Genomic DNA, 25795 nt, shown 5'->3' on the forward strand with positions numbered 1-25795 from the left:
CCGAAGTCAGCTGGGTTAGGCTCCAGCAACCCCTGCCACCCTTTCGAGGATGAGTCGTATGGAAGATGAATGCATGAATAAACTGATTTTACAATTACAGTAAATTGAGGGGACATGCTGTCAATGACTAGTTAATATACATATTTCTTTTGGATGTGAACAAAAACAAGAATATTGGGCAATTGGCTATTTCTAAAGCAGGTGCTAATGTGCTTATGACCTCACATAAATGCAGCTCCAGTACTGTATTCTGTAGGTTCTAATTAGTCAATCACTCGCATGGTTCATCCATGATTCCACCCACCAACCCCAGCAAAATCTAAAACATTGTTTTGATCTATTATTGCAGTGTTCCTGCTGTTTCTTGTGGTGAGGTGATCGGGTCTGTATGCAACAGCGAATGTTTTAAAATTCTCTTTTACGGCGGAGCATGGTGCCAAGACACTAAATGAATATGAATGCAATTGTACTTGTGGGATGCCGTTTGGGTAAATAATTTTGCACTTACCAACTCTAGAGGATCAGATCAAGCAATTCTTTCAAATCAATTGTTTGATATTGGATATCTCAAGTGTTACTATATTGGGAGGAAAAGTGTTCAGAATGAATGAAATAAAACTGAAAAGGAAATAAAATTTTAAGCGCTCACATTTTGTCACTTGCTGAATCTCTTGTGGAAATACTACAAGCAATCCAATCCAAAATTACACACACATTATTAAGTATTGGAGTCAGACAAAAAACTGCTTTTTACGTTATAGTTGTATTGTAACGACCAGGGTTCCGTGCCAGGAATTGAACACATTTAATTTGTACTGTTGACGGAATAGACTTAAATTCAGTAAAATACTTTGGGATTTATCACAAACACCCAATGTTACAACAACTGTGTCCAATACAAAATGTATGATTAGTATGTAACATGTCCATTGATTTCACTCTAATTTTATTCTTGGTAATAATCCTTCCAAAACCTCATGAAAAAATACTTTGTGATAGATTTGTAAGGAAGATGATTGGAAGGAGTATTACCCCAAATAGCACAGAATTTATTCTATATGTTGACAACATAGTAACTGTCTGTATGACTGGGGCATGTGGCTCAACATTGAAAGGCATATCTTGGTAAAATTCAGTACTTGTGTACTAAGTTAAATTGCTGTAAACCTGACAGTATGTTGACTATTTTTCACCACTCCTCAAAACTCCTGTTCGTACTCATATAAGAGGAGTTTTGATTTGAGCAACCGTGAAGAGAGAGGATGAGTTTTTACACTGAGGCATCCTTATCAACTAGTTCTATATCCTGGGGGCAAAAAATGTTTTGTGATTGCTGACGAGTGGACAACATGGGGTTATCTCAGGAAGTTTTCACATTAAATGAAGGCTGCATCCTGTCCCCTTACATTTCAATGTTTGTTTTTAACGTGTATGTAAATGGAAACAGAGCTTCACCAGACAGATAGGCCATACTGTGATTCAATTTCACAGTAGGCAGGATGCTAAGCATTGTCAAACTCAAAATGTTCACGACATTAAAAAGATCATCACTTATTCTAAATTTCAGTGTTTGAAAACAAGTTGTTCCATCCAAAAGTTAAAAAGTAATGCTATTCAAAGTTGCATTGTTAATTATTGTATTAACTATTGATTTGTCTTCTATATTTACTTCGAATTTGCACACACATTCATTCATTTTCTGAACTGCTTATCCTCACAAGGGTCACAGGGGGTGCTGGAGCCTCTCCCAACTGACTTCAAGCCAAAGGCTGGGGACACCTGAATTGCAGTCGATCGCAGGGCACGAGGAGACAGCCAAACATTCACACTCTCACTCGTACCTAGGGGAAATTTAGTGTCCAACTCGCCTATTATGCATGTTCTTTTTTATGTGGGAGGAAACCAGAGTACCCGGGGAAAACCCACACAGGAACCAAACAAATCCACACAAGATTGACCTGGGATTGAACCAAGACCCCGGAACTGTGAGGCCAACACACTAAACATTAGTTCACCGGGCTGCCCCTGTCATGTTGTTCCGTTGGCCTTTATTACAGATGTACTTCGTTCGGACTAAAATATAATGAGCCATTATAGTGTTACAACGTGCAGCAGCATCTTGTTGCAAGCTGTAAAGGGGATGGCGGGGGGCTTCAACAGAGAACAGATGTTTTTTACATTTTTCCAGCCTGGAAGCAAGAAAGAGCTTGGATGTCTGCTATTTAAAGAAAAAAATGTCTTGCCTTCAACAGTATTACGACCAATACCACTGTGTGTCATTCCATTAGAACAAGCTATGCACAGCATATGGTATCCCATATAGGTTGTATGGCAGTGATGTTGTTATGTAGAATTATCTTAGGGGAAGACAATGGCCTATTGCTCACTATAAGTATACTGAATTTACAATTATGTGTTTGGGTATTCATTATCAGTACCGCTTATTCTCACAAGGGTCATGAGGGGTGCTGGAGCCTATTCCAGCCAAATGCAGGCACCAGACGGCGGACTCCGTGAATTGGTGGTCAGGCAATCGCAGGGCACAAGAAGACAGACGACTTTTCACGCTCACTCTCATACATAGAGACAATTTAGAGTGTCCAATCAGCTTACCATGCATGACTTTGGGATGTGGGAGGAATACCAGGAGAAAACTCTGGCAAGATGGATAGAAGATGCAAACTCCCCAGAGGAGGGTCCGAACCCGGGATTAAAACCTAGATCAAACGACGATAGATAGATACCTTTGGCATCAATTGCATTTTACACCTCCTTTTTTTTAAATTAAACATGTCAATGGTAAATGTATAGCTACTACTAATGAGTTTATTTGCTGGACTTTCAAGTCATACCTAGGGGGGAGTTCCAGGGTGCTACATGAGGAATCTATTCTGTTATGTCATGACTCCGACTTGTGTTTTAGCTATAAAATGTTTGACTCCAAACATAGTTGTTATGGTTAGGGTTCGTGTGATTCACATTGACAGCAGCCAGCATACACTGGTTTTCTCATCCAGAAGAAGTAGTGTCCTACCGAGACAGCAACTAATCACCTTGTAGCAGAAATTCCAGCCAAGAGGAGTTACCCTTGTTGGAGTCATTAAAACGCCCACCAACAGCATCCAAGACTCATGCAGGGAAAAAGGGAAGTTACACAACCCCAACACAACTGTTGTTCTCATTAAAGGTCAATTTAAGACTTTCTTATTAGTTCAGGCTTTTGATTAGGTTTGATTAATTAATGACTGAATTAATTTGAAAATTGTGTTTCCTATTGTTTTTTAAACCTTTATTAAATTATCTCTCTTTCTCTCCTCTCTCTTTAAATCTCTCTCGGTCGCTTTCTCTCTAAGAATGTGTGTCATGTTTGTCTACCCACAGAATCCAACATTAAAACAAGCAAACAAAAATATTTCAATCCTCCATTTTTTCAAGTTTCATTTAAAAAAAAGCTTCAGTGAGCCACCAGGGCAGTGCTAAAGAGCCACATGTGGCTCTCGAGCCACAGGTCGCTGACGCCAAACCTGGACTATAGAAAACCAATCCAACCCACTCACCGTAATCCATCCATCCATTATCTAGTGACAAAACAAATATGATCAGGGATCGGTTGCGATGACTCACCTGTCGAGCTGAGTGTGGGGGTCCTACCGGAGAGTAAAATGTCAGCTGCTATAAGGACACTAGTGATCGACCGATATAAGGAACATTGGGGTATATCGGTATCGGCCTATTTTTTTTAAATCTGATCGGTTGATATCCCGATATGCATCTATCCATCCATCCATCCATCTATCTATGGGGTTGTATTTTACACAGTTTCTGCTTGAAATAATTATTTCCTAAAGCTTTGTTTTTGTAGGAGTCCATGCATGCATGCCTAGCTAACAGTGTATGAATCAATATGCATGTTTTAGTTCTTGTATAATTGTTATAAGGGCGGGCCGGTGAATGAGTGGGTAGCGCGTCGGCCTCACAGTAGGGGTCCTGGGTTCAAATCCAGGTCGGTCCACCTGTGTCGAGTTTGCATGCTCTCGCTTAGGCTGATTGGACACTCTAAATTGCCCCTAGGTATGAGTGTAGGAATGATTGTCTGTCTTCCTCGTGCCCTGCGATTGGCTGGCCATCGATTCAGGGTGTTCCCGAATTCAGCTGGGATAGGCTCCAGCACCCCCCGCAACCCTAACGAGGATAAAGCAGTTCAGAAAATGAAATGAAAACAATAAAAGATACAAAACTCACACAGCAAAGTGATAGACGAAAGACTTCCAGCCAGATGGCCGTTCCAAAAAGTTATAGACTCGTCCTTGGATGTTGGCGTGAGTGAGGGAAGAGTGGACTACCCTGCTGTGCACGGACTTGCACCCCAAAATGCGAGGCTGCAGTAAGTAAGGTTGAAGTTCAATCTGGGCTGACTCCATAGTGGATGATTCGGCTAAAAAAGAAGAAGAATCTGAAACGCTGAAGTTGATCTTGGCTCCCACGAAGTCCACTGATCTCTTATACTGGGATCCGAAAGAAAACAAGCATCCTCCCCACTCAAGATAGGGTGGAGGGGGTCCCTTAAAGTGAACATCCGAATTACATGCAAACACACAAACTTCATTATAGAAAAGAAAATAATCATAAAAGAACAAAGTCAAAACACATTGAAACTATCTGATGTAAAATAAATGAATATTTACCAATGCTGTAAACCAACTTGCCATAAACTGTTTGCAGTAAACTTTACATAATGGGACTGAGGCATTGGCTGTCACTGAAGGGGGTTACCTGTTGAGCTGAAAAAGTCAATTCATCTGTAGAATGATCATAAAAGTTGCCGGACTTTGGATAAAGCGGAGAAAATTAGATGAGGTGAGACATAAACGCTTTTAATTGTTGGGGAGAGTATTACTACCGAGCGATATAACGAACGTGCGGACTCCTCCCTGAAGTTTAATCACTGAGGCAGCCATTGTTTATGTCCAAAACAAATTAAATTGTTGATTTTTTAAATTCTTTTTTTTTTACGGATCTGGTTCATATGTGTTGTGGGGAGGCACATCGCCAATATAAACTTCGTTTTTAAGGGATGAATTTAATAATAAAAGAAACACGGAAGTGGATGCAGTCGGTAAGTAGTCTATTATGTTGTTCATTAATTTTCTTTACCACTAATTCTCACAAGGATCGCGGGGGTTGCTGGAGCTAATCCCTGGTGATCGGTGGTCTTTGGAAACATCATCAGCTGTAGCCTTGTTGTTTTGGTTCGTAGCCCTTAGCCAAACCATCTAAAACCTGTATATTTTACTGCAATTTAGCTCAAAATACAACTCATTGGCCACATGTCATTCGTCACTTGGGCAAAGAGCGTTGAGGAAGATATTTGTATTAAAACAACATAATATGTTGGACCGGTGGACGATTGGTTTGCACATTGGCCTCACAGAGCTCGAGGATTCGATACCAGGTCCGGATCTTCCTGTGTAGAGTTTTCCTGTTCTTCCAGGCTTGCGTTGGTTTTCTCTGGGTACTCCCTTTTCCTCCCAAATCCCAAAAACTAAGCATGATAGGCAGGTTTAACATTCTAAATTGCCCCTAGGTATGAGTGTGACCGTGAATGGTTGTCTGGCTCCATGTGCCCTTTTATTGGCTAGCCACCAGTTCAGGGTGACCCCCACCTGGTGCCTGCAGTCAGCTGGAAAAGGCTCCAGCATCCCTACGACCCCTATGAGGATAAGTGGTACAGAAAATGAATGCATAAATGGAGGGTCACACAGAAATGTGCACTTTCATTCCAATTTTTATTAATTCTATCGGCATGTTACGGGTCAACGTAATGATTGCTGTCAAATATACTATATGGAACAATTTTAAAATCTGACGACTTAGTTTTCAAAATGCTTTAATTATATTTTTGTGGGTGTGGGAAATGTAAGGTGAGGAGTATGGCTTGGGAATGGCCCTAAATGCATAATAACCATGATCAATTCATGAAAATGAGAACCTTAGTTTAGGGGACGTGGCTGCTTGTTCTGAGTGAATGTTGTAATGAGGACAGCTCTTGGATTAAGTTTGGATTTTTAACATTTGAATGCATTCATTCATTCATCTTCCATTCCGGCCATCTCGAAAGGGTCCCGGGGATTGCCGGAGCCTAAACCAGCTGTCAACGGGCGAAAAACAGACTACCCCCTAGACTGGTCGCCAGTCAGCCTTAGGACACACAGAGAGACAAATCCGCACTCCAATCATACCACTACCAGCAGGAATTGAGCCAGCGCCTGCCCTCACCAAAGTCAGGCAAGTGAACCTCTACACCACCATGCGGCTTAACATTTGAATGCGGAATTATATATATATTTTTTGTTCATTCACTTGATTTATATTTTATTTGCCTTGGTGTTTGTTTGTTTTTTTTAACCTTGGTTTCATGTTCTGTTGGAAGAATGTATTGGCCTCTTCTATTCTTGGAGACATGAAGTGTAAAGTCGGTCCGACATAGTGCTGACAAAGAACATCCACAAACTGCTTTCAGCATCCTCAACAACGGTGTTCATATTTGTAGACATCACAGTTCATTTTCACTTTTCTGCACCCAGAGTTTTCACATGACAGATGGTAATGACACTTGCATTTCACTCGACTGACATTCCACAAACACAAACATTTATCATAGCGAATCTCAGCCCATAATGTAGTAAAATGACAAGAGTTAGTAAGTTTTCATCAGGAACATACTTGAAAGTGTCTGCAGAACGAAGTATTATAGCATGAGCAAGTATAGATTGTTATAATGGAAGCTTAGCCCAGCAAAAAACAAACAAACATAAAGTAGATACCACCACAAAAAAAGCATACACCAGCATCAGTACTTTGCAACATAGTGCTTGACGAAAATGCTGAGGTATGAAACAAAACCAAATTTGTTGTGTTTTCACGCGTGAGTCCAGCAAGAAAACCCATAAAAAATCAACAATTTATTTATTTTTTTTTTTTTAAGCAAAAGATAGTGGAGATTTGCAGATTATTTTAACAAGGTCACTCTGCACACTTCTTTCTTTAGGCTGTATTGGCCAAGCTTATTCATGCAGAAAAAACAGTTAATTGCATAATGTTTTAATAAGAAAGACATCCATGTGATGACAGGTTCTGTTGCCCCGAAGAAATCAAAGTCAACTCATGGTTCAAGGCTGACATTATACAGCTTTTTTTTCTTGTTATGAGAGACCATAAAAATATAAGTCAGTAACAGTTAAACTGAATTTAAATAATTTTAAACACTTTTAAATGCGTGAAATGTCTCCCACTTTAAGCATTTTTTGTGGTGGTTGTGGTGAGTCATTGCAAAACATACAGTGATTTTATATTTGAATGGTTCTTTGTCCCATAATTAAATCGGTTAGGTGTGTAACTTAATATTGCTCAGTTGAGAAAAATTGCAATATCGAGTTTGGCAACAGTATTGTTATCCGTGAACATAATTAACCATGACCCAGTTGAAAGTTAAAAAGTGTTTTCCATATAACTGCTCATTTATGGTTGCAACTGGCTAGTCACCAATTCAGGATGTTTCCCGCCTGGTGCCAATCGTTGGCTCAAATAGGCTCCAGGATCCCGTGCAACCCATAAATACAACCTCATTTATGGGCCAGATGTATCCAGTTTTAATGAGCTGCAATGGGCATCATTGTTCTCAGTGAGGTCTAAACATATATTATACACATTTTCTTATAGTAAATACATTTTTGAAGGGGTGAAGTGGTGGTATTTAAGATTGTGGAACAAATTATGCTAATTCAAAGGAAAATATGTTTCTGTTAATGTAAAATCTAAGGTTACAAAACCACTTTTCTAACATTTTTTTTTGTAAGTAGATGTACCACTGTACATAGCATATACATATGATAGATTCAATAATAGAAATATATTGTTCATGGGCATGTGAAACACAGGTTATCCATGCAATGCATGTACATACATAAACATGTCACTCCAAAACTTTATTCATATGCCATAAAATGAATCCAGCTGCAAAATGATTCACTTTCCTCTCAAGCAGCAATTGCACTAGAGGGATTTTTGTGATGCATTGAGTCATATAAAATATTATTCCTCAACCCACATTAGTAACAGTTTGAAGAATAATGTTCATTTCTAAATATATTGTGTACATAACTTTAAAGGCACTATAAGAGATTTAGTGATCCATGCTTTGTGCATACATAGTCATATTCCAATAGCTGTAAGCTTTTCATATCATTTCTCAAAATGCAATATTGAATTAAATCAGGCTCAATATAAATCCCAATAAATCTCATTGAACCAAACCAATTGTAATTGCTCCACTTCATATTTGCACATCGTTTTATTTTTAGCACACCTCATCTATAAAATAATCTTTAATGGCATATCATATATCCACTTCCAAAATACTTTTATTTTTTTCTCCAGACATACAAAGTGCCCTCAGGGATTTTCACCTTTCAAGCAATGTTGATCAATTGCGCGGCCCACTCAGGGAATTTAAAGGCCACAATGCAGTACTGTGTGCCACATAGAGAAAGGAAGAAGAAAATTGTAGCTTTAAGTTTAATCATGTGTCAGAGTACTTTCTCAATTACAGATGACTTTAGGAAATAGGTTGTAACTCTTTGATAAAATGTAAAGTTTTTGGAAGATTATGTCTGGGACAATTCATAGTAAGGGTTAAATGAAGAAGCTCTCAAACTAAAAGTTTTTACTTTTCCTAAACCCAAGCTAAAATTATCTAATTTAACCTTAGACCCACCCTGTGTACTGAAAAAATGTTCTGATTGAGATGCATGGTAGATGTTACTGGAGATTTTCGTGATAGCAATAATATTAAACACATTCATTAAAATGTGGTATGAAGACTGATGTATTATCATGCAGTTACAGTGGTGACATTCATTCTGACATCTAATCTTTGTAATTGTGATACTATTCCCTTTTGTAAGATCTGTGTGTGGAGCAGGAATTTGGAAGAATTGGCTTGAATATGACAGTGTCTACTTTATCAAAGAGAGTGTTGTACATTACTTTGTATCAAGTACATTCTCTCCAGTTACATATAATGCTTGGTATTATGCTATGCAAGTACTCATAGCCAATTAAAAGATCACTGTGGGGGATTTAAGAGGGTGCATATGAGAAAGTTCTCCCTTGAAAGGAATTTTATGTATTTCTGTGGCCCCATATTGACTCCAGCATTGTACAGTAAGCGATGTGACATACTGCAATTTAATCTAAATACCATAATGCAGTTATTGTCACTAATACCAGTAATGCATTCGCTGATGATTGACTGTTGTTGACATTTAACTAACCAAAATGACATAAAATCATTAGTGTATGTATAACTTAGAACGTATCCAAATGCAGATGAAAGTTTGACTCTGTGTAGCCTTATGCCACCTGATGATCAGCGTTCCACATAATACACTTTTTTCCCCCATTGATTTTAGTTATTTATTCATTTATTTTCATCAATGGTGCTAGATTTTTGGTTGAAAGAAAAACTGGTACATTTTGTTTTAAGAATATAAAAGAGCAATTGACAATGCATATCATCGCTTTGCATACCGAAATAAATTGAAATCAGCAGCAATTTTTAAATTTGAATTAACACAATTTTATTTAATTTTTGTCCTGATCTTTTTTGTTTCATAGTCAGAACTGTTATTTAAGTTACGCTTTGAAGAGGTGTTTTGTACTTAGACAGTACAGTTGTTTTTAAATTTTAGTTTTGATTTTTGGCATTCATTGTGCCTAAAACAACACAATTTTAAATTGCTTTTATTACTATTATCAGATGTGCCATTTCTGATTAATTGATTAATTGTCCAATTATTGGACCAGGTAAACTATTGTTATTCACAACTTTTATATGCTGTTGGGGATTTCAATGTAATTACTGTGAGAAGTTGACTTTACATCAGGGATTTAATACGGGGTTTTGTTTTCCTTTGTTGGGAAAAAAAGACACTACTTAGCGTATATAATATGTTAAACTGTCGGTCATATCCCATGACACAGTTTTCCACATGTGCAGTAGTACTCTTAGATATGCATGTGGATCATTTTGTCCAACTTGCTTTGAGCCATGAAGCAGAAATAGGACCTTCCTGTGCCGGCTAAAATCACACTGGAAGGCCTCAAGGGTGGAATCTAAAGGAGTGAGGTTTAAGAAGAGGCAAAAAATGAAAGGCAAATCGGAGCAGAAGCAAAGATATGACAGTAGAGAAGACAATGAAGTGAGATTTACGAAAAAAATAAGGACCAAGAAACAAGGAGAGGGGCAACAGATGTTTTTATGTTGATATTGTTTTATTCAAACATGTTAAACTAAAACATTTTTAAAACAACATACAAAGCTGTACAAAATTAGTTATGCAAATCCATCAAAAAAACTATTTGCAGGCGAGTAATGAATGCTAAGTCTTAGAAGTGATCAGAAAAACACAGATTAAATGTTTTGATAAGATTGATTTTAACTGAGGCTAATCCTTTTTAACAGCACTGCATTAATCCTAATGCCCATACTAAAGCAAGGCTCACTATATCTCGATTCATTCTGAATTGCATGCCACTCTCCTCCACTCTCCTCTGTCATAAGACTTGTAAAACCCAACACTATGTTGTGCAGCCAAGTGGAACCACTTATGGAGCAGCTCAGCTCCCGCCAACAGATTATGATATACTGCTATATTATGATAAAAGAGAAATACTTCCAAGTTAGTGGAGGTTTTTCAGAGTGCCTGCTTTGCATTTTCCACAACTTTGTTTCATCTTCTAATGCCATAGAAAAATAACAAACTATTTAGTTCCTTTTAATTTAGTTAGTTCCTAGTTTTGTTGGTTCCTAGTTAGTGCCATTCAGTAGTTCCTATGCGAATCGAGCCCAGGATGGTTTTGTACATCTATATCTCTCCTTTTCTGAGTCACAAGGGCCATGTTATAGTGCTGCAGTGGGACTTTAAAGTTTGCATGAAAAGAGTATTACAAGTAAGTGCGGTTAATGTGACCTTTTGTAACACAGTATATTAGGCTTTCCTCCAGTACTGTCATCCTTGCAGGATTACCATTTAGTATTTTGTGACATATTTTCTTTGCATTTATTACCTCATCATACAAAATGGGGATCTGTGCTCGTTTCCATGTCTGAATAGTATGAACGAAGAAATCACTTCTTTGAATTGTGGATGTAATAAATTACCCATGAGCATTCTCAATGCTAAAATAATTATCCCAAAATGAATTTTGTCATTGGAACCCTCATTTACAGAGTTTTGATCAAAAACAACCCCAGCCATATTCCCAAAGAACCCCCCCCCCCTTTATTTGGCAAGTTTCCACCATATTTCACTCTTTCTAACTATCTGCCTCACCCACTCCAATGGCGTAGTGGAGTGGAATACTTCTCCAGGGAAATAACAACCACACATCAGTCCACTTGGAAAGTTTGCAATTTGTCAGCAAGGGCAACATGCAAAGTGGCATTTTTCTAGAGGTGTTCCATTAATAACAGAAGAAATTATCCAAATCCAACATTTACATTTAAGGCTCTATCAAATCATAGTGTATGTCACATTAATTGTCATAAATTGCATTGCATCTGTTAGGACTTTTGAACTACTTTTATCCATAACACATCATGATATGCCAGTAAAGAGGAAGAGAGATGGGAATGTAACCCATGCGTATTATTTTGCATTAAAATCTGCTCTACAAGTTTCTGTTGTCATAGCAACAGCATTGCACGGACCAACCTTGCAGCATCGCTTTCAAAATTGCTGATGATTACGGCGGGGTGTTATCAATATTATTTTTTTCATTTCTTTTTTCATAAAATCATTGTTACCAAAACACATTATTCATAAAAGAATTAAAAGAAAATATATAAATCAATATTAAACTAAGTGACTATAAAAAATAAGAAATACAATCATTTTTTACCAGGTCCTCTAACATGTTTCTGTATTATCTTTAATGTTATTTTTAACGCAAGTAACGTTTGCCACATGCTGTTCTTGCTAGAACACTGAAACTGACAAGGACAGAAACAACTCTATTAATTTAGCAACAGTCCGTTTGTGGTCCATTGTTCACATTTAAAATAAATGCTAAGATGAACATTTTATTTTATTTTATTATTTTTATGTAATTTTTCTACAGATGCAAATATAATAATTAAATATTTAAGAGAGTCCATCTCAAACCAAGTAAAAAATGGGCTTGAAAAACTTATGTTGGGTTGCAACAATATCGACCATTCTGTCTCTTTAATTAAAACCATTAAATGGCGAGAAATTGCTGTGTGGCAAAATGACAGATGGCTTAGGGGCTTATACCTTCTACAATATCACATTTAAATTGACATCGTGTTATTTTCCCTTTTCCTGAGGAAATAATAAAGACATGCACTTGTGGAATTTGGGTGGAAAAAGGTACATTAAGCAGTTCAATTCATAGTTTCACTAATATAATGTCTGTAACTTTGGTTGTTCATCTTCATATTGCAAGCTGTAGTTTTACATGAGAGACACTCATTGAGCGACAAGTACTGATGAGAAAAATGAATTAGACATTCGGGACACAGCCAGGACATGAACTTACATAAACAGATGATTCGACCAGGGGCAGACAATGATAAAGGGTTTAAATAGACAGGGGTTGGTTGACAAGAAAATTATGTCCAGGTGGGTGACAGGAGAGGAAGCGGATTGGCTGAGACTTGGGAGAATGACCACAACAGGTGAAACCGATGGGAGATCCCAATGACAAGACACACAAGAGGGAAAAAAATCAAGATTATAATCTAAAAAATTAAATATCACGCCAAAAGACACCAACCTAACATATGTGCTGTATCATTGTTTTTCCAATATTATGTGAGTCCTATATAATCCAAAGAATACCCAGATGTATGTTAGTGATTCATAACGATTAAACATTTGAAATTAGATTAAATGCATGAGATCCTTGCATTTGAATACAATAAAGACATTGTTTCACGGAAGTCCATGCGCAGTCGGATGGACAAACACAAACAGAAAGACAAACAAACCGACATTCAATGTGTCAGGCTTCATTTATAAGTTTAAAAAATATATTCAAGACTCCAGGGTTCTATCCCAGGTACCGGCCCAAAGTGAAGAAGTGGGCAAGGTTCTCTTTGCTTTGCAGCATGGGGTCCTAGGAGCCTGGGGTACACTCCATTAAGTCCTCCCCACCAAATTCTTTGGGGAAAATTCTCTTGAAATGTCTTCTGGCATGCTCAGCAGTGATGTGTAGCAGACAGATAGACACAGGAAGTTAAAGTGTTTCCCTCTGTGACCAGTAATTGTTTTTGAATCATGCCATGCCTGCCACATGCTGTTATGGCTCAAACTCCTGTCTGTCTCATGCACAAACTCCTCATTCTCCTTTAGACAATCTTTAAAAGTTCCTTTCAACTCAAAGTGAAAAAAATGAATAAATCGTACGATTGGGGGAAAGTAAAGACCCGTTAACAATCCTGATGATGAATGTGGTTCTAAAAAGGGATAAGAACTTTCCCTGTCAATGATAAGATTCTTTAGGAATATCCATGTCCATAATCAAATACATATATCTGCATTTTCTTGCATTGATGCTTTTGCGGTTTACATTGTAAATTATTCGTAAAATATGTTTCAGTTTATGTGGCACCAATTTTTCGGTAATTTAACTAATGTCCTCAAGTTGTTTAATACATTGTGAGATCCAAAGAATGTGCATATTCAAGGCATTGTGTAGTGGAACAGGAACACGTTAGTGCCCTTAAAAGGAGATATGCAAGAAAAATAATGTACATACTGTGTAATAATTCTCTACCTCGGGGGTATTTCAACAAAAGGACGGCAGAGACATTTTATTAAAAGGGAGGCACATTATAAGTATCCTTCCTGTGGTTTGTTGAAAGAAACATTTTATATATATTTTTTATATTTGTTAATGGCTGTATTATTTTTTAAATCATGCCTTTGCAAACTTTAAATACAAATGATTCCATATCCATAAACCTTATGCCATTCCACTGCACTGACTAAATAGAGGATTTTTTTGTGCAAATTCCTTTTCAATAATTTGTCATAATCATAGAACCATGCTGATTATCTTTAAATTTCACAATACTTTGGCCATTTGTTTTACACATGATACTGTAGGATATTAACAAATAGAGGAGCCAAATTGAAAGTAGTTACACAACTACTGTATGGGAACATGAATTAGGTACTCACAAAATCCATCTTCAAACACCAACATTCTCTGCTTCTTTCAGATCTTACTTTTGTTCCCAAGCATTACGTCCAGTTTATTTGTGTTCCGAGACTTGTTTTGTTTAACTGTGTTGGCAAACTGTTAAAAGAAGAGGTGTGATCATTGCTTTTGAGGAAAATGTGATAGGCGCTTGAAGTATTGATACCAGGTACACCAGTTGGACGTTTTGATAGCCTATTTTTTTTGTATTTTCTCTCATAAACTCTTTTTTTTCTCAGCTGCAGTCCTGATCATAATTAGGGCATACACTAGTAAACAGTAACCTATATAGCGTTGTACCTGAATGAGTTCAATGAATGAGCATACAGATCTGTTGCACTATAACTGGAGTGATGCCAAATGCTTTATCACATATCACATTTGTTATTGCATATCAAGAAATACAGTTTTGTTTTAATTTAATTCGATAATTCAAAAACAAAGGTGGCAATGTGTGCTTTCATTAGTCTAGGTCTGAGATATGACTGAATAAAGTTCAGCCCTATTGCTTTCCTCCCAAGGGCAACATGACCTTAGAAGTTTGTTGTCGCACAGTACAGTATAATCACGGAGGTGAAAAAAATCCCACAGTGTTGGTTTAATATAATCATAAATTGCAGGCATCAGTAAACATCTTTATTGACAAAGCTACAGTGAGTAAAATATTTATTTAACATTAGAGAGTAAATCATGTAACCCACTCTAAAGATGTTTTGTTAAACAATATTAATTCGTTCAATTGCTGTATCCTTTATACTCACAAAGGATCCCAGACAACTACTGGCACAGGGTGTTGGTCACCATGAATTGGTTGCGAGCCAATCATATGACACAGTATTAAACAATACAGTATACTATATACAATTCTGTACATTTTAATAGAAGTCACCAAAGTATTTTATTGTTGAATTCACAACCGGTACTGCAATATTTACTACTGAAGTAGAAATAAAGCATGTTCAATAAGTGTGACCGAGTATTGGAGTACACAGCAGAAATATTTCACTAGAATCTGAATATTCGTGTTTTTAACTACTTCAGTCTCATTCAGTACAAAAATTACGCGAGATAGGGAATTAGGCTTCTAGTGAGTTTCCTTTGTCTTCTAAATCTTAAGGTGATTTGTCTGAGTGGTAACGCATTAGGGCCAGATACATCAGGCATGAAAGGTGGAAATTGGATTTCTTATCTGACTATTTCCCAATGTATGTCTTCAATCATAAGTAGATTTTATCTGGAATTGAGACATGGGGTGACAAGTGTAAATGGTCCTTTAGGGATGTAATAGAATACATTATTAATCAAATGGACCACAACATTAGATCTGGAATAATTGCTCTTTTAATTTTTTGGGTAATATTTGCACAAATAAAAAATAAAAATAAACATTTTAAAAGTGTATTTTTTTTACGTCTGACTACTCTGAACTACTGAGGTGAAGCACTCTTCTTCTCACCTTCCAGCATATTTAATTCCTAGTGCTTTTCTTGCTCCCTGTTAGTCAGACACATTTTTTTTTTTTACCCTCGGGTTGTTTCCTGACAATGTTTCCATATCTTTATGTTTTCACCAAGGTGTGTTTGAAAGTAAATATTGTCAAACCTAGGTAGACTAAAATATCCAGCGGAAGGTTGTTTACTTGTACATCAAATCTCTGCCCCAATTTCTTCGTAAGAACATTAATTCGGTTTGGAAATCTTTTAGTAGGTAAAGTAAAATATCATAACTCTTATTTCGCCTTTACCATGACTTTTTATTTTCTAGTTAACTTGGTCCAGCAATTGCTTTAAGAATCTAAATGGCTCTATAATACAAAAACATCTTTGATAACCTCCTGTTATACATAGGACACCCCTTGCCCTGATGTGTGCATTGTTCAGTTATTCCCATTGCATCACAACTCCCTCCACCCTCAAGAAAGGTAGCAGCTAATGCAGACATACCAAATTCCAAAAAAACATTTATATCATTGAGGCGCTTATCGACCCTTTTTGGAAACAACCTTACCCTCTGAAAATCTCTTAGAAGTGTACACCAGCTAGTTTACACTGTAGACATATATATAACAATAGTTTGTTTCCACAACGTGTGGTATCGGGTTTCTATTGTTTTGGCCTCAGTGATGCATTCATATTAGGAACTTTATATTTTTTTCCCAACAACTGAGGCTTTCCTGTTAACTAACGACCCCTTGCCATTAAATAAAACACTATTGTATAACCAAATGTTCTCTAATTTTCTTAAAAAGAACACGGAAAAAATGAAAATAAGCAGGATGTGGGCCTTTAGAGGATGACTAAAAGGGGTGTGTGGACGAGGAGATTGTTAGTGCGACAAGGTATCATTTCCCACCATTGGAGAGAGCCATAATCCTAAGGCAATTTTCTCTGAAATCAACGCAAGGTAAAATTTGATGTGCGTGTGATTTAAACTACAAAATATGCCTGAAACCTTATTCAAAAGACAGAGTATTTCTCGTCAAGGTTGTCACACTGAGTCACTCGTATGGTTGTTTGTGTATTTTACAGCAACTACTTATTCTGACACAGCCCTCCTATTTTTCAATACCTTGTTCATGTATTGGAAACCTGATTGGGTATTCTAGTTTCCATCCATCACTTTTACATTTTCCACGACTTTATAAAATGCTGAAAAGGTAATTTTGTACTGTATTTTATGTTTAGGGGTTAAAGTGCTAAACCAACACTAAGTGGATATTATGTTTTGGGTCTTTGTGGTCTGATCAGTTTTTTTTTTTCAAATATTTTTCTGTTCCATGAGTAACAGACTTCTGACTCCCAAGTACTTCTCGTCACATTTCCACAGACATTGCACATCATGACCAACCATATCCACCAATTTGCCTTCCTATGAACACTTATATAAAACCACTGCGTTGTGACAAGAGCAATGAATTGCCAGACTGTACATTCAATATTGTTTTTGTGCTGTCTCTAGATCCCCGATTGCCCAATAAAACCTTGTTGTTTCATTACTGCCCTGACAAAATATTGTCAGCAGGGGAGACATATCATTTCGATTAACAAGAACAATTGGCTACATTTTATGCATCCCATTTTCTCTTTCTTTTTAATACTTGACTAATTTACACTCTAGATTTCAACTCTTGTGGCCCAATTTCATAAACGAAAGAACATCACCTTTCAAGAAGTCAAAAAACTAGCTTTTGTTGTCATTTTTTCCCCCATCCTTATCATTTGTGTCCATTGTTCAAAGCCATCTCCAATGCATATCCATGCTTTGTTTCTAAATCTGTCTTGCCTCTTTCGAGATTTTGAGATTTGTTTTTGATCTGTTGGAACAAGGCGTTCTTTGTTCTGACTGTAAATTTGGTTAGCAACCTTCGTCAACATGAATAAAGACAAAGATCTCTTAATTGGCTCACAGTGGAGGGATATTCATTCATTCATCTTCCATACCACGCATCTGCGAAAGAGTTGTAGAGGTTGCTGGAGCCCAAGCCAGGTGACTTCGGGCGAAAGCCAGACTACACCCTAAACTAGTTGGCAATCAGCTGTAGGGCACACTGAGAGACAAACAACCATCAGCACTCACAGTCCTAGCACAACCAGTTGGAATTGAGCCCTCGCCTGCCTGCACCGAAGTCAGGCAAGCGAACCACTACATCACGAAGCGGCTAGTGAAGGGACAGTCATTGTGAATAGAGATTTTAAACAATTACTTTTTAGGAAACTATTATAGAACTATTAACAAAAACATGTTTCTTTAACAGCGGACATATGGGCGAGTGGTTAGCACATTGGCCTAACAGTTTTATTATTGTGAATGGTGTTCCGTCTCCTTGTGCCACACACAACCATTAACTCTTCACAAGTGTGGTTAAAAATACTAGTTTCAAACCTGAGGTCTCTGCCTGAGCACAGCGGTTATGTTTTGAATAATAATTTAGATCACAGTGTACTGCAAACAATAAACATTAAGATCCTTCTTTTCCTTATCAAATTTTGCTGTGCAGTAAACTATAAAGTGTTCCTAATTGCATTTGCATTAATCAAAATAATAGCAACAGTTGCCCTACGGCTGACTGGCGGCCAGTCTAGGGTGTAGTGCCTTTGGCCTGAAGTCAGCTAGGATTTGCTCCACCAATCTCCGCAACCTTTATGAGGATTCTCAGTACGGAAGATGAATGAATAGCCACAGTAGTGGTTTAAGCTTTCCTCTTTAACTGTATTAATAAATTGTAATTGTTTTTAAATGAATTAAAACATACTCATTTGCTGCTCTTAGACCAATACTCAAGAATACAATAAACAATTGCTTTCTCCTTTGAATAAATAAATACAATGTACCGCTTTATTACTCAATCCACTCTTGAGGTTATATAATGTGCTCAAATCTATTTGACAAACATTACTTGTTTGGAAAAAAAATCACATAATAGCTTCTTTTTCTACATAGTGTGTTAACATGCACACTATTTATTATCGGTAATTTAACCACACTGAGGAAAATGACAATTTTATTCATCCAACAGAATCAATAAAGCAGTATGATGCAACACACGTCAATACTGCAAGGATTGGGGGAAAGAGTCTTTTAAAATCTTTTATAAACATTTACCTTGCCTCTTTATACATCTTTAGTTATCATCCAGAAGTTAAGACAAAACAAATACAGATGGTTGTTAGGCGATCACAGTAAATGATAATGCTGCTGTCAACAATAACAAAATGTCCCATTCTGTATTTCATCAAATGTAAATGACATTATTTTACAGTTCTACAGCTCTGACATATCACACCCAATCTTCCAAACACTGTATCTTTGTTTTAACCTCAAATTACGAATCCAAACATGTAATATTCTCATTCGATGAAATAAAACCTTCATTAGAGCATATTTGAGCAAATAACAATTGGGTGGAAAAGGTATTGTGCTTCATAAATCTTAACATGTGCTTATATTTTGTATATTATATTCTGATAAAAAAAATAGTATTCATGTATCAATTAAATGTATTATTACATATAGTCTAACATTATATAATATTTTCTTAATTTATTTTCACATTTTTCTTTGAATTTGTGGTCAAGACTTTTGATTTTAATTGTCATTTAGCCTAATTTGGTTACAAGCAGGCATCCAATATGTGTGTGCATGTTAACATACACATTTTTTTCCAGCAGAATCTTTACAATCATGTAACATTTTTCTTTTAAAAACGGTATGTATTAAAATTAAAAAAAATAACTTAACATGCTTTGTATGGAAATCCAAAAGCGTCATTATTAAATAATTTAAAATGTTTTTGAAATTAATACCATTTTGATAAATAGCAGACAAGTACGTAATATGGTCCTTAAATTTCCTAAATCGTCCTAAATCAAAAACTCCATGTATTTGTTTGCTATTTATCAAAATGGTGTTTATTTGAAAATGTTGTTTTTGATTATTTAATTATGGCTTATTTGGAATTCCATTGCTTTGCCTGTAACTGTGTGACTGCTTTCACTCAAAGACACATTTGAATCAAAGATAGTGTGTGAACTCCCAGTTAGAGTTCATCAGTCTACAATACTTATTGACTACCTTTTACAGCTTACATGATCTTCATATTGAATTGTATGGGTGTGTCAGCTGGACTAGATTCTTCTGTTTCTTCTTTGCGGGGCACATACTCAACCTCTACTCTTGATTTTGTGCTGTCTTTCCCTCTGCTCCAGAGGAACAGAATTACAAGACAGAAGAGTACAACACCCAGGAATGAGATGAACCCCATTGTGGTCGCAATGATTAATGTCTTTACATCAAATGGAAATTCAATTGTGGTCCGGGTCACATTTGAACCTTCATCACTGGGTTGGTTGGAGATAAAAGCAAATGTCTTGTTTGGTTGATGAGGCCAATTAGGAGAGTAGCTATGTACAAAAAGATGAGCAACTTTAGTGTCGTTGCCTGCCGCATTGCTTGCAATGCACAAATAGGTCCCGTTATCTTGGATTTGGGCATAACGAACCTCTAGTCTACCATCCTCGAACACAGAAAGTCTTGACCCCACAGTTTTGGTGGTAATGTATTCTTTTTTGGGGGAAAGCCACATAATGACAGGGGCAGGCTCACCCTCAGCTTGGCAAATGAAACTGACTGTAGTTCCTTCATCCACGTGGCTTTCTTGAACTTTGTTATCCACAATCTTTGACTTTTGGCAGATGAAATAATCAGAAGGCAGGACATCTGGAAAGTCCTTGAATTCTTTTCCTTGCACTACAACAGGTGATGCGCAGATGGGCTGCTGTCTATTAAAGTTTAATCTCCACCGCCGGCGGAAAACCCAAAGCAAGCGACAGTCGCAGGCCAAAGGGTTATTATGCAAAGACAGGGTTTCCAAATTACCCACTGAGTGGAAGACAGATTCCTCCAGAGTGGTCAATACATTGCTAGAAACATTGAGAATGTGCAGATGATTCAGACCACGGAAAGAGTAAGGCTCAATGGCAATTAATCTGCCACCAGCCAAATGAAAGGCCTGAAGTTTTTGTAGATTGTGAAGTTGGTTGCCCTCAACTGTACGAATCGGATTGAACGACAGATTTAGAAAGCGCAAATGTCTCAGGTGACTGATAGATTGGTAAGGGATTTCAGTAAGATTACAATTTGTGATTGCTAAAGATGTTAGGTTGATTCCAAACAAGCATTTGGGTGTCATTGTACCCAGTGAAGGCATCTGTGATATTTCAAGAACTCGTAGCCTATATAGCCGCTTAAATGAGTAATCCCTAATGGCAGTGATGTTCAGATACCGTAATCGTAGTGACAGCAGGTTGTGCAGATGGCTCAGGGCATCAGTGGGCACTGAAGACAGTTTGTAACCCTCAATGTTGAGGGTTTCAAGATTGCTGAGGCCATGAAACGATCGTGGTGAGATGAAAACAAGGTCATTGTCACCGACTTCCAATACCCTCAAGTTGTAGAGTTCCTGGAACATGTAGTCCAGCAGAATGACAATTTTGTTCTCGCTAATATCCAGCTGTGTGAGATTGTTGAGGCCTGTAAAAACCCCAAGCTGAATGAGCTTCAGCTGGTTGTTTCGTAACCCGAGATTCCGTAGATTCATGAGGTTGCTAAATGCCCCGGATTCAATGGAGGAAATGATGTTTTCATTCAGCTGGAGTTCCTCCAGCTGTGGGTAGTTAATGAATTCCTCTGGCCCAAGAAGTTTTAGTCGATTCTGACTCAAATCCAGGAGCTTTGTTTCAGTGGGGATCCCTTCAGGGAAAGTAGCCAATCGTTTTCGATGACACACGACAGAACGCTCTTGGCCATTGCAGTCACATCGAGAGGGACATCCGGTGGTTGAGCCAGAGAGTACAGTGCCCAGCATCAGGACTAGGATGGGTTGCCAGCACGCCACTAAGTAGCTGTGCCCCCCTGCTTCAGCAGCAGAGACCATCCTACTGCGAACCTATGGATACATAAAACAGTTCAGGGATGAACATCTGGATAGAAAATAAAAACTTAAACTGTTTAATGCAAATAAATACTGTAAACATTGGGGTCCACAGCTATCTAAGTGGCATCCTGTGAGTCACACTTAGGGCAGTAATTCAGCAGGTTGGTGACTAAGTGCTGAGTTGATTTCAAGCTTAACAAGGAATGCCTTGTTCTACTCATATTTGTAAACATGCATGGTAAGCTGAATGGACACTCTAAATTGCACCTAGGTATGGGTGTGAGTGTGAATGGTTGTCCGTCTCCTTGTGCCCTGTGATCAATTGGCCAACAATTCCACAACTCAGGCTCAAAGTCAGCTGGGATAGACTCCAGCACACCCTGCAACCCTAATGAGGATAAAGCGGTTCAGAAAATGAAAAAAACTGAAAAAAAAGACGCTTGGAATCGTCTAGAAAGGCACCAGAGATTGATTTTTTAAAACTCATTTTATGTATTTCAGTGGAACTTCAAGAACAATGTAGGTTTTGTCGTGGGGGCTTACTGAATCATTTTGCCATTATAATGTTGAATTTATTTATAGTCACACCTGATTGATAACAATCATTTAGGAGCATTCAATAATCCTACCATGCATTTTTTGAGAAGTCGGAAAAAGGTAGGCCGCAGCATGGGATCGAACACCCCCATTAGAGAACCCTCAAGGTGGATGTAGTAACCACCGTATCGCTCAAGATAAGAACAAGTGATTAATGATTTAAAAAAATCCTAAATTTCTTTACCTAATATCGATTTGAAACCTTTTCTTTATAAGGATAAGATTGAGTTAATGCATTTTTTCATGAATGTTAAAATGCCCGAGAGTTGAAATCCTTACCAAGCTTCCATTATAAATCTCTAAACATTGGCAATATTTTAGTGGTCTGAGCTTAAAAAATGATTTGTGTGGAGGGAAGAGCAAAAAAATCACTAGTCATATTAGGTTTATTGTTGAATTTATTTCTCGAATATGTAGCTCAAGGGCACAATATAGGGAGGGTATTGTGAGATATGGGATGGAACCCCAGATTACACAGATAGCTCCCTTTTAATACAAAACTTTGGGTTATAAATCATGCATGTGCCGGTAATAACATCATAACAACACTTGCATTCATTTTTCTTTGAATTTGGAAAAACAAGACCTGTGTTATGGATATTTATATTTGAATTTTGATGCAAAAATACATCATGTCAAAAAGTTTAATGTATCTCTGGTTTCATGCACGCATTAAATCAGCACTATGGTATCATCTGTCATTTATGACTTTATTCAGGAATTTAAGAGCTCATTGAGTTGTTCCTTCAATCAGTAAACTAGCAATTTAATATAAATATTTTAATTCTGTATTTACTTAATTTGTTTGTGTGCTTGTATTGTGTGTTTTTAAAGGTGTTTTAAAAGTCTATTCCATATGCAATGTAAAAATAATACATAGTCAGACCTGTAATCACTAAATATATTAAGCAATGACAGTGAATAGATTCATGTTTTCTATGATGTGTTTGGAATGGTATTGATTGGATGTTTTCGCAGGTGGGGAAGTTTTATCTGTCTATTGAAAATGGATTCCATCCATTTGTTTTATTAACCTGATGTCAATTCTTCTACCAAAAGTGTATAGATGAAATATAATATAGGAGCCATTTATGGTTTGTGAAACTCATTTCTTGTGAAAAATCACTTTAGTAGACATGTAATTCCTGACATAATAATTTAATAGAATTTAAGACGTTTTTTAACAACTAAGCAAAAATTGAGCTTTTAAAAGAGCAGAGCAGACACTCCAGTCTGCATGGCTTGATTATGCAGTGTTAAAAAGGGAAGAGTAGCTGTCTCCCTGCTGTTTTGCAGCCACAGTTATGCTTATTCAAATATAATGTGCAGTAGGATTTTAAATCTCAGAGATCATTCATTTGGCCTGCATAAATCATCAAAGTCCAACCCCTTTCCCTAAGCCAAACGAACCTACCTCAACCTCCACCCATTGATATGACCTGTGGCAAATCAGCCAAAAGCAAAAGGTAGCACTGAATAAATTAAGGGTGATTCTGGCAGAGTTTACTGAATTAACATGAATGTTAATGAGACAGCATCTTAGTAAGCATCAGAAACATCTCTTCGATAGTCAAGGGGTGAGGGGTGGCAGTGGGGGGTGGGATCAAATTTGGCATTGCTCAGCTTTACACCTCCATCCGTGATAACAAAACATGAAGAAAAATGAGGATACTGTTGGTATTTTAAATCTGCCTACTTGAATTATAAAATTCTGTAACAGAATCTGCATACCTAGTTGCAGACCACATAATTGCATTTTCTGAACATTGCATGGAGTACAGAACAAATGAAATCTATTTGAATGACAAAGCACAAATGAGACATGAAGCCCACTCATCGTCCGTCTTTCCTCCTTCTATCTCTGCCACTACCTACTAATTTTATTCCTGAGATCAATTTTCTCTCTGGCTATCATATGGTGCCACCACTGCACCATAATAAATCTGATCCATTACCTCAGAGCTCAAAGCCCACCAAAGAGAGTAGTACTTACCAGGACTGTCATGCAGAGAATTCTAATTCAAGTAGCTCCATGTTGCCAAGGGAATTCAAAATGCCTCCAAAAGGATGGAGAAGGGGATGCAGCAAACAAGACAGGCACAGATCTCAGAGCTAAAGGTGGATCTGTGTAAAGATGAGAATCCCTTGTCAGTTAGGGCATCCACAAAATGCCTTCGTCCTCTACAGATGCGCTAAATCCAGCACCACTGATAGGCTGATATGTAAACACACAGGCAGCTCTGCTGACTAGCACGCACTCACATACATGCTGCACCTAGCAGAGACGGAGAGGAGAAGGGAGGGGTGGCGGATGAGAGAGGTGGAAGGAGGAGCTGCAGTGCCCTGGAAGAAGGAGAGGACACATGAAGGCAGTTGAAAAGAAACAGAGAACTGTCCCCTCATTGCCCTGGCGTTACCATCTTTTAGATTGGTTATATTGGTGGTCTTTTTATGGCCAAGCAGGGGTTTTTGCTGAAGTAATTATGAAAAATGTTTGTGTCTTCGAGAGAGAATTCCACATTAGCAGGGGTGACAGAATAACAGAGCCTTGAGATGAAGACATATGGATGCACAAATATACAGCAGATGGATGAAAACAAGAATTAGCGAGGAGATTATGACAGCTATGAGGGCATGTTCGTCATTAGGGCATAAACCGCTTATTAAACACATAATGGTATGTTTGATGATGGCAGGATCTTACAACTCTTCTACATGGTGAATAAGAATTAAGAAGTGTTGTATTTATTGCCACACTTATGAATTTATTCTTATTAGCGTGAGCCCCATTAATAGTGAAAACCATGTTATGTTCTAACTCCACTTTTAGGTGTTTGACATGCAGAAGATCAACATGACTATTTGCTGTTGTGGAAACAGAATTTGGCAGTGACAAGGATGGTCCATTGAGGAGTAATCATGGGATATAATGTGACAGAGGACCCCGTGGAACTGAAATAAGGTGTGTCTATATTAACCTTAAATTTTACACCTCATTTCGAAAATGCGATACATTTGAAAAATTGTCGGCCTCTGAAATCCTATGCATAATATACTATAGTGGCAAAGGGGAGAGAAAAAATGTCAACCTTTTATCAAATTTATTAAAAGTAAAAAAACATTAGACAGTCTTTGCACTCAGATGAGAGCGTGAATGGTTGTCCTTTGTCTCCTTGTGCACTGTGATTGGCTGGCCACCAATTCAGGGTGTCCTGCGCCTGGTTGGCATTGATGGCTGGAATATGCTCCAGCAACTATGGTGAGGATAAGATGTCCGGAAAATGAATGAATGTATGCACTCAGAGGCTTTGGCCAATGCTTTGTTGATCCACCCCTGGCAATAATTAAATCCTCAAGTCTTATTGCCAGATATTTTTCTTCTCACTCAGGGTCTGAGAGCCCATCAAACTCCAGACAGAGAGCTTTGAGGGTTTTTTTTTCCAACAAGTTCAGGGAGAAATGCCAAAGTCCAGATATCAT

The 25795-nt window shown here is 37.5% G+C and overlaps 2 protein-coding genes and 1 long non-coding RNA gene across 4 annotated transcripts in view; 1 reads left to right on the forward strand and 2 right to left on the reverse strand.

The window, feature by feature from the left end:
- The window catches only part of kcnq1.1 (potassium voltage-gated channel, KQT-like subfamily, member 1.1), a 21090-nt gene extending 16137 nt beyond the window's left edge, over nucleotides 1-4953 (reverse strand). Inside the window, exons 1-2 of one of the 2 annotated variants that reach the window (XM_077713840.1) lie at nucleotides 4686-4953; nucleotides 4243-4562 (exon numbers count right to left, since the gene is read on the reverse strand). In XM_077713840.1, the coding sequence (XP_077569966.1) occupies nucleotides 4243-4562; nucleotides 4686-4709 (344 nt within the window). In that variant the 5' untranslated portion in view covers nucleotides 4710-4953. The remainder of the gene's footprint in view (nucleotides 1-4242; nucleotides 4563-4685) is intronic. The other variant, XM_077713841.1, reaches the window with a different exon arrangement.
- Nucleotides 4698-25277, forward strand: LOC144194635 (uncharacterized). Its single transcript, XR_013325940.1, has 3 exons — nucleotides 4698-4857; nucleotides 6119-6285; nucleotides 25146-25277. It is a non-coding gene; the product is annotated as an uncharacterized LOC144194635 (long non-coding RNA).
- Nucleotides 14901-24589, reverse strand: LOC144194632 (leucine-rich repeat and immunoglobulin-like domain-containing nogo receptor-interacting protein 1-B). The gene is made up of 2 exons (XM_077713839.1): nucleotides 24309-24589; nucleotides 14901-21730 (listed from the first exon to the last, which is right to left on the reverse strand). Exons 1-2 carry the CDS (start codon nucleotides 24318-24320, stop codon nucleotides 19868-19870), a joined length of 1875 nt encoding a protein of 624 aa, XP_077569965.1. The 5' UTR covers nucleotides 24321-24589; the 3' UTR covers nucleotides 14901-19867.
- Nucleotides 25278-25795: the final 518 nt, after the last annotated feature.

The sequence above is a fragment of the Stigmatopora nigra genome, chromosome 3 (genome assembly GCF_051989575.1).
Source record: "Stigmatopora nigra isolate UIUO_SnigA chromosome 3, RoL_Snig_1.1, whole genome shotgun sequence".
NCBI classification, from domain to species: Eukaryota; Metazoa; Chordata; class Actinopteri; order Syngnathiformes; family Syngnathidae; genus Stigmatopora; species Stigmatopora nigra.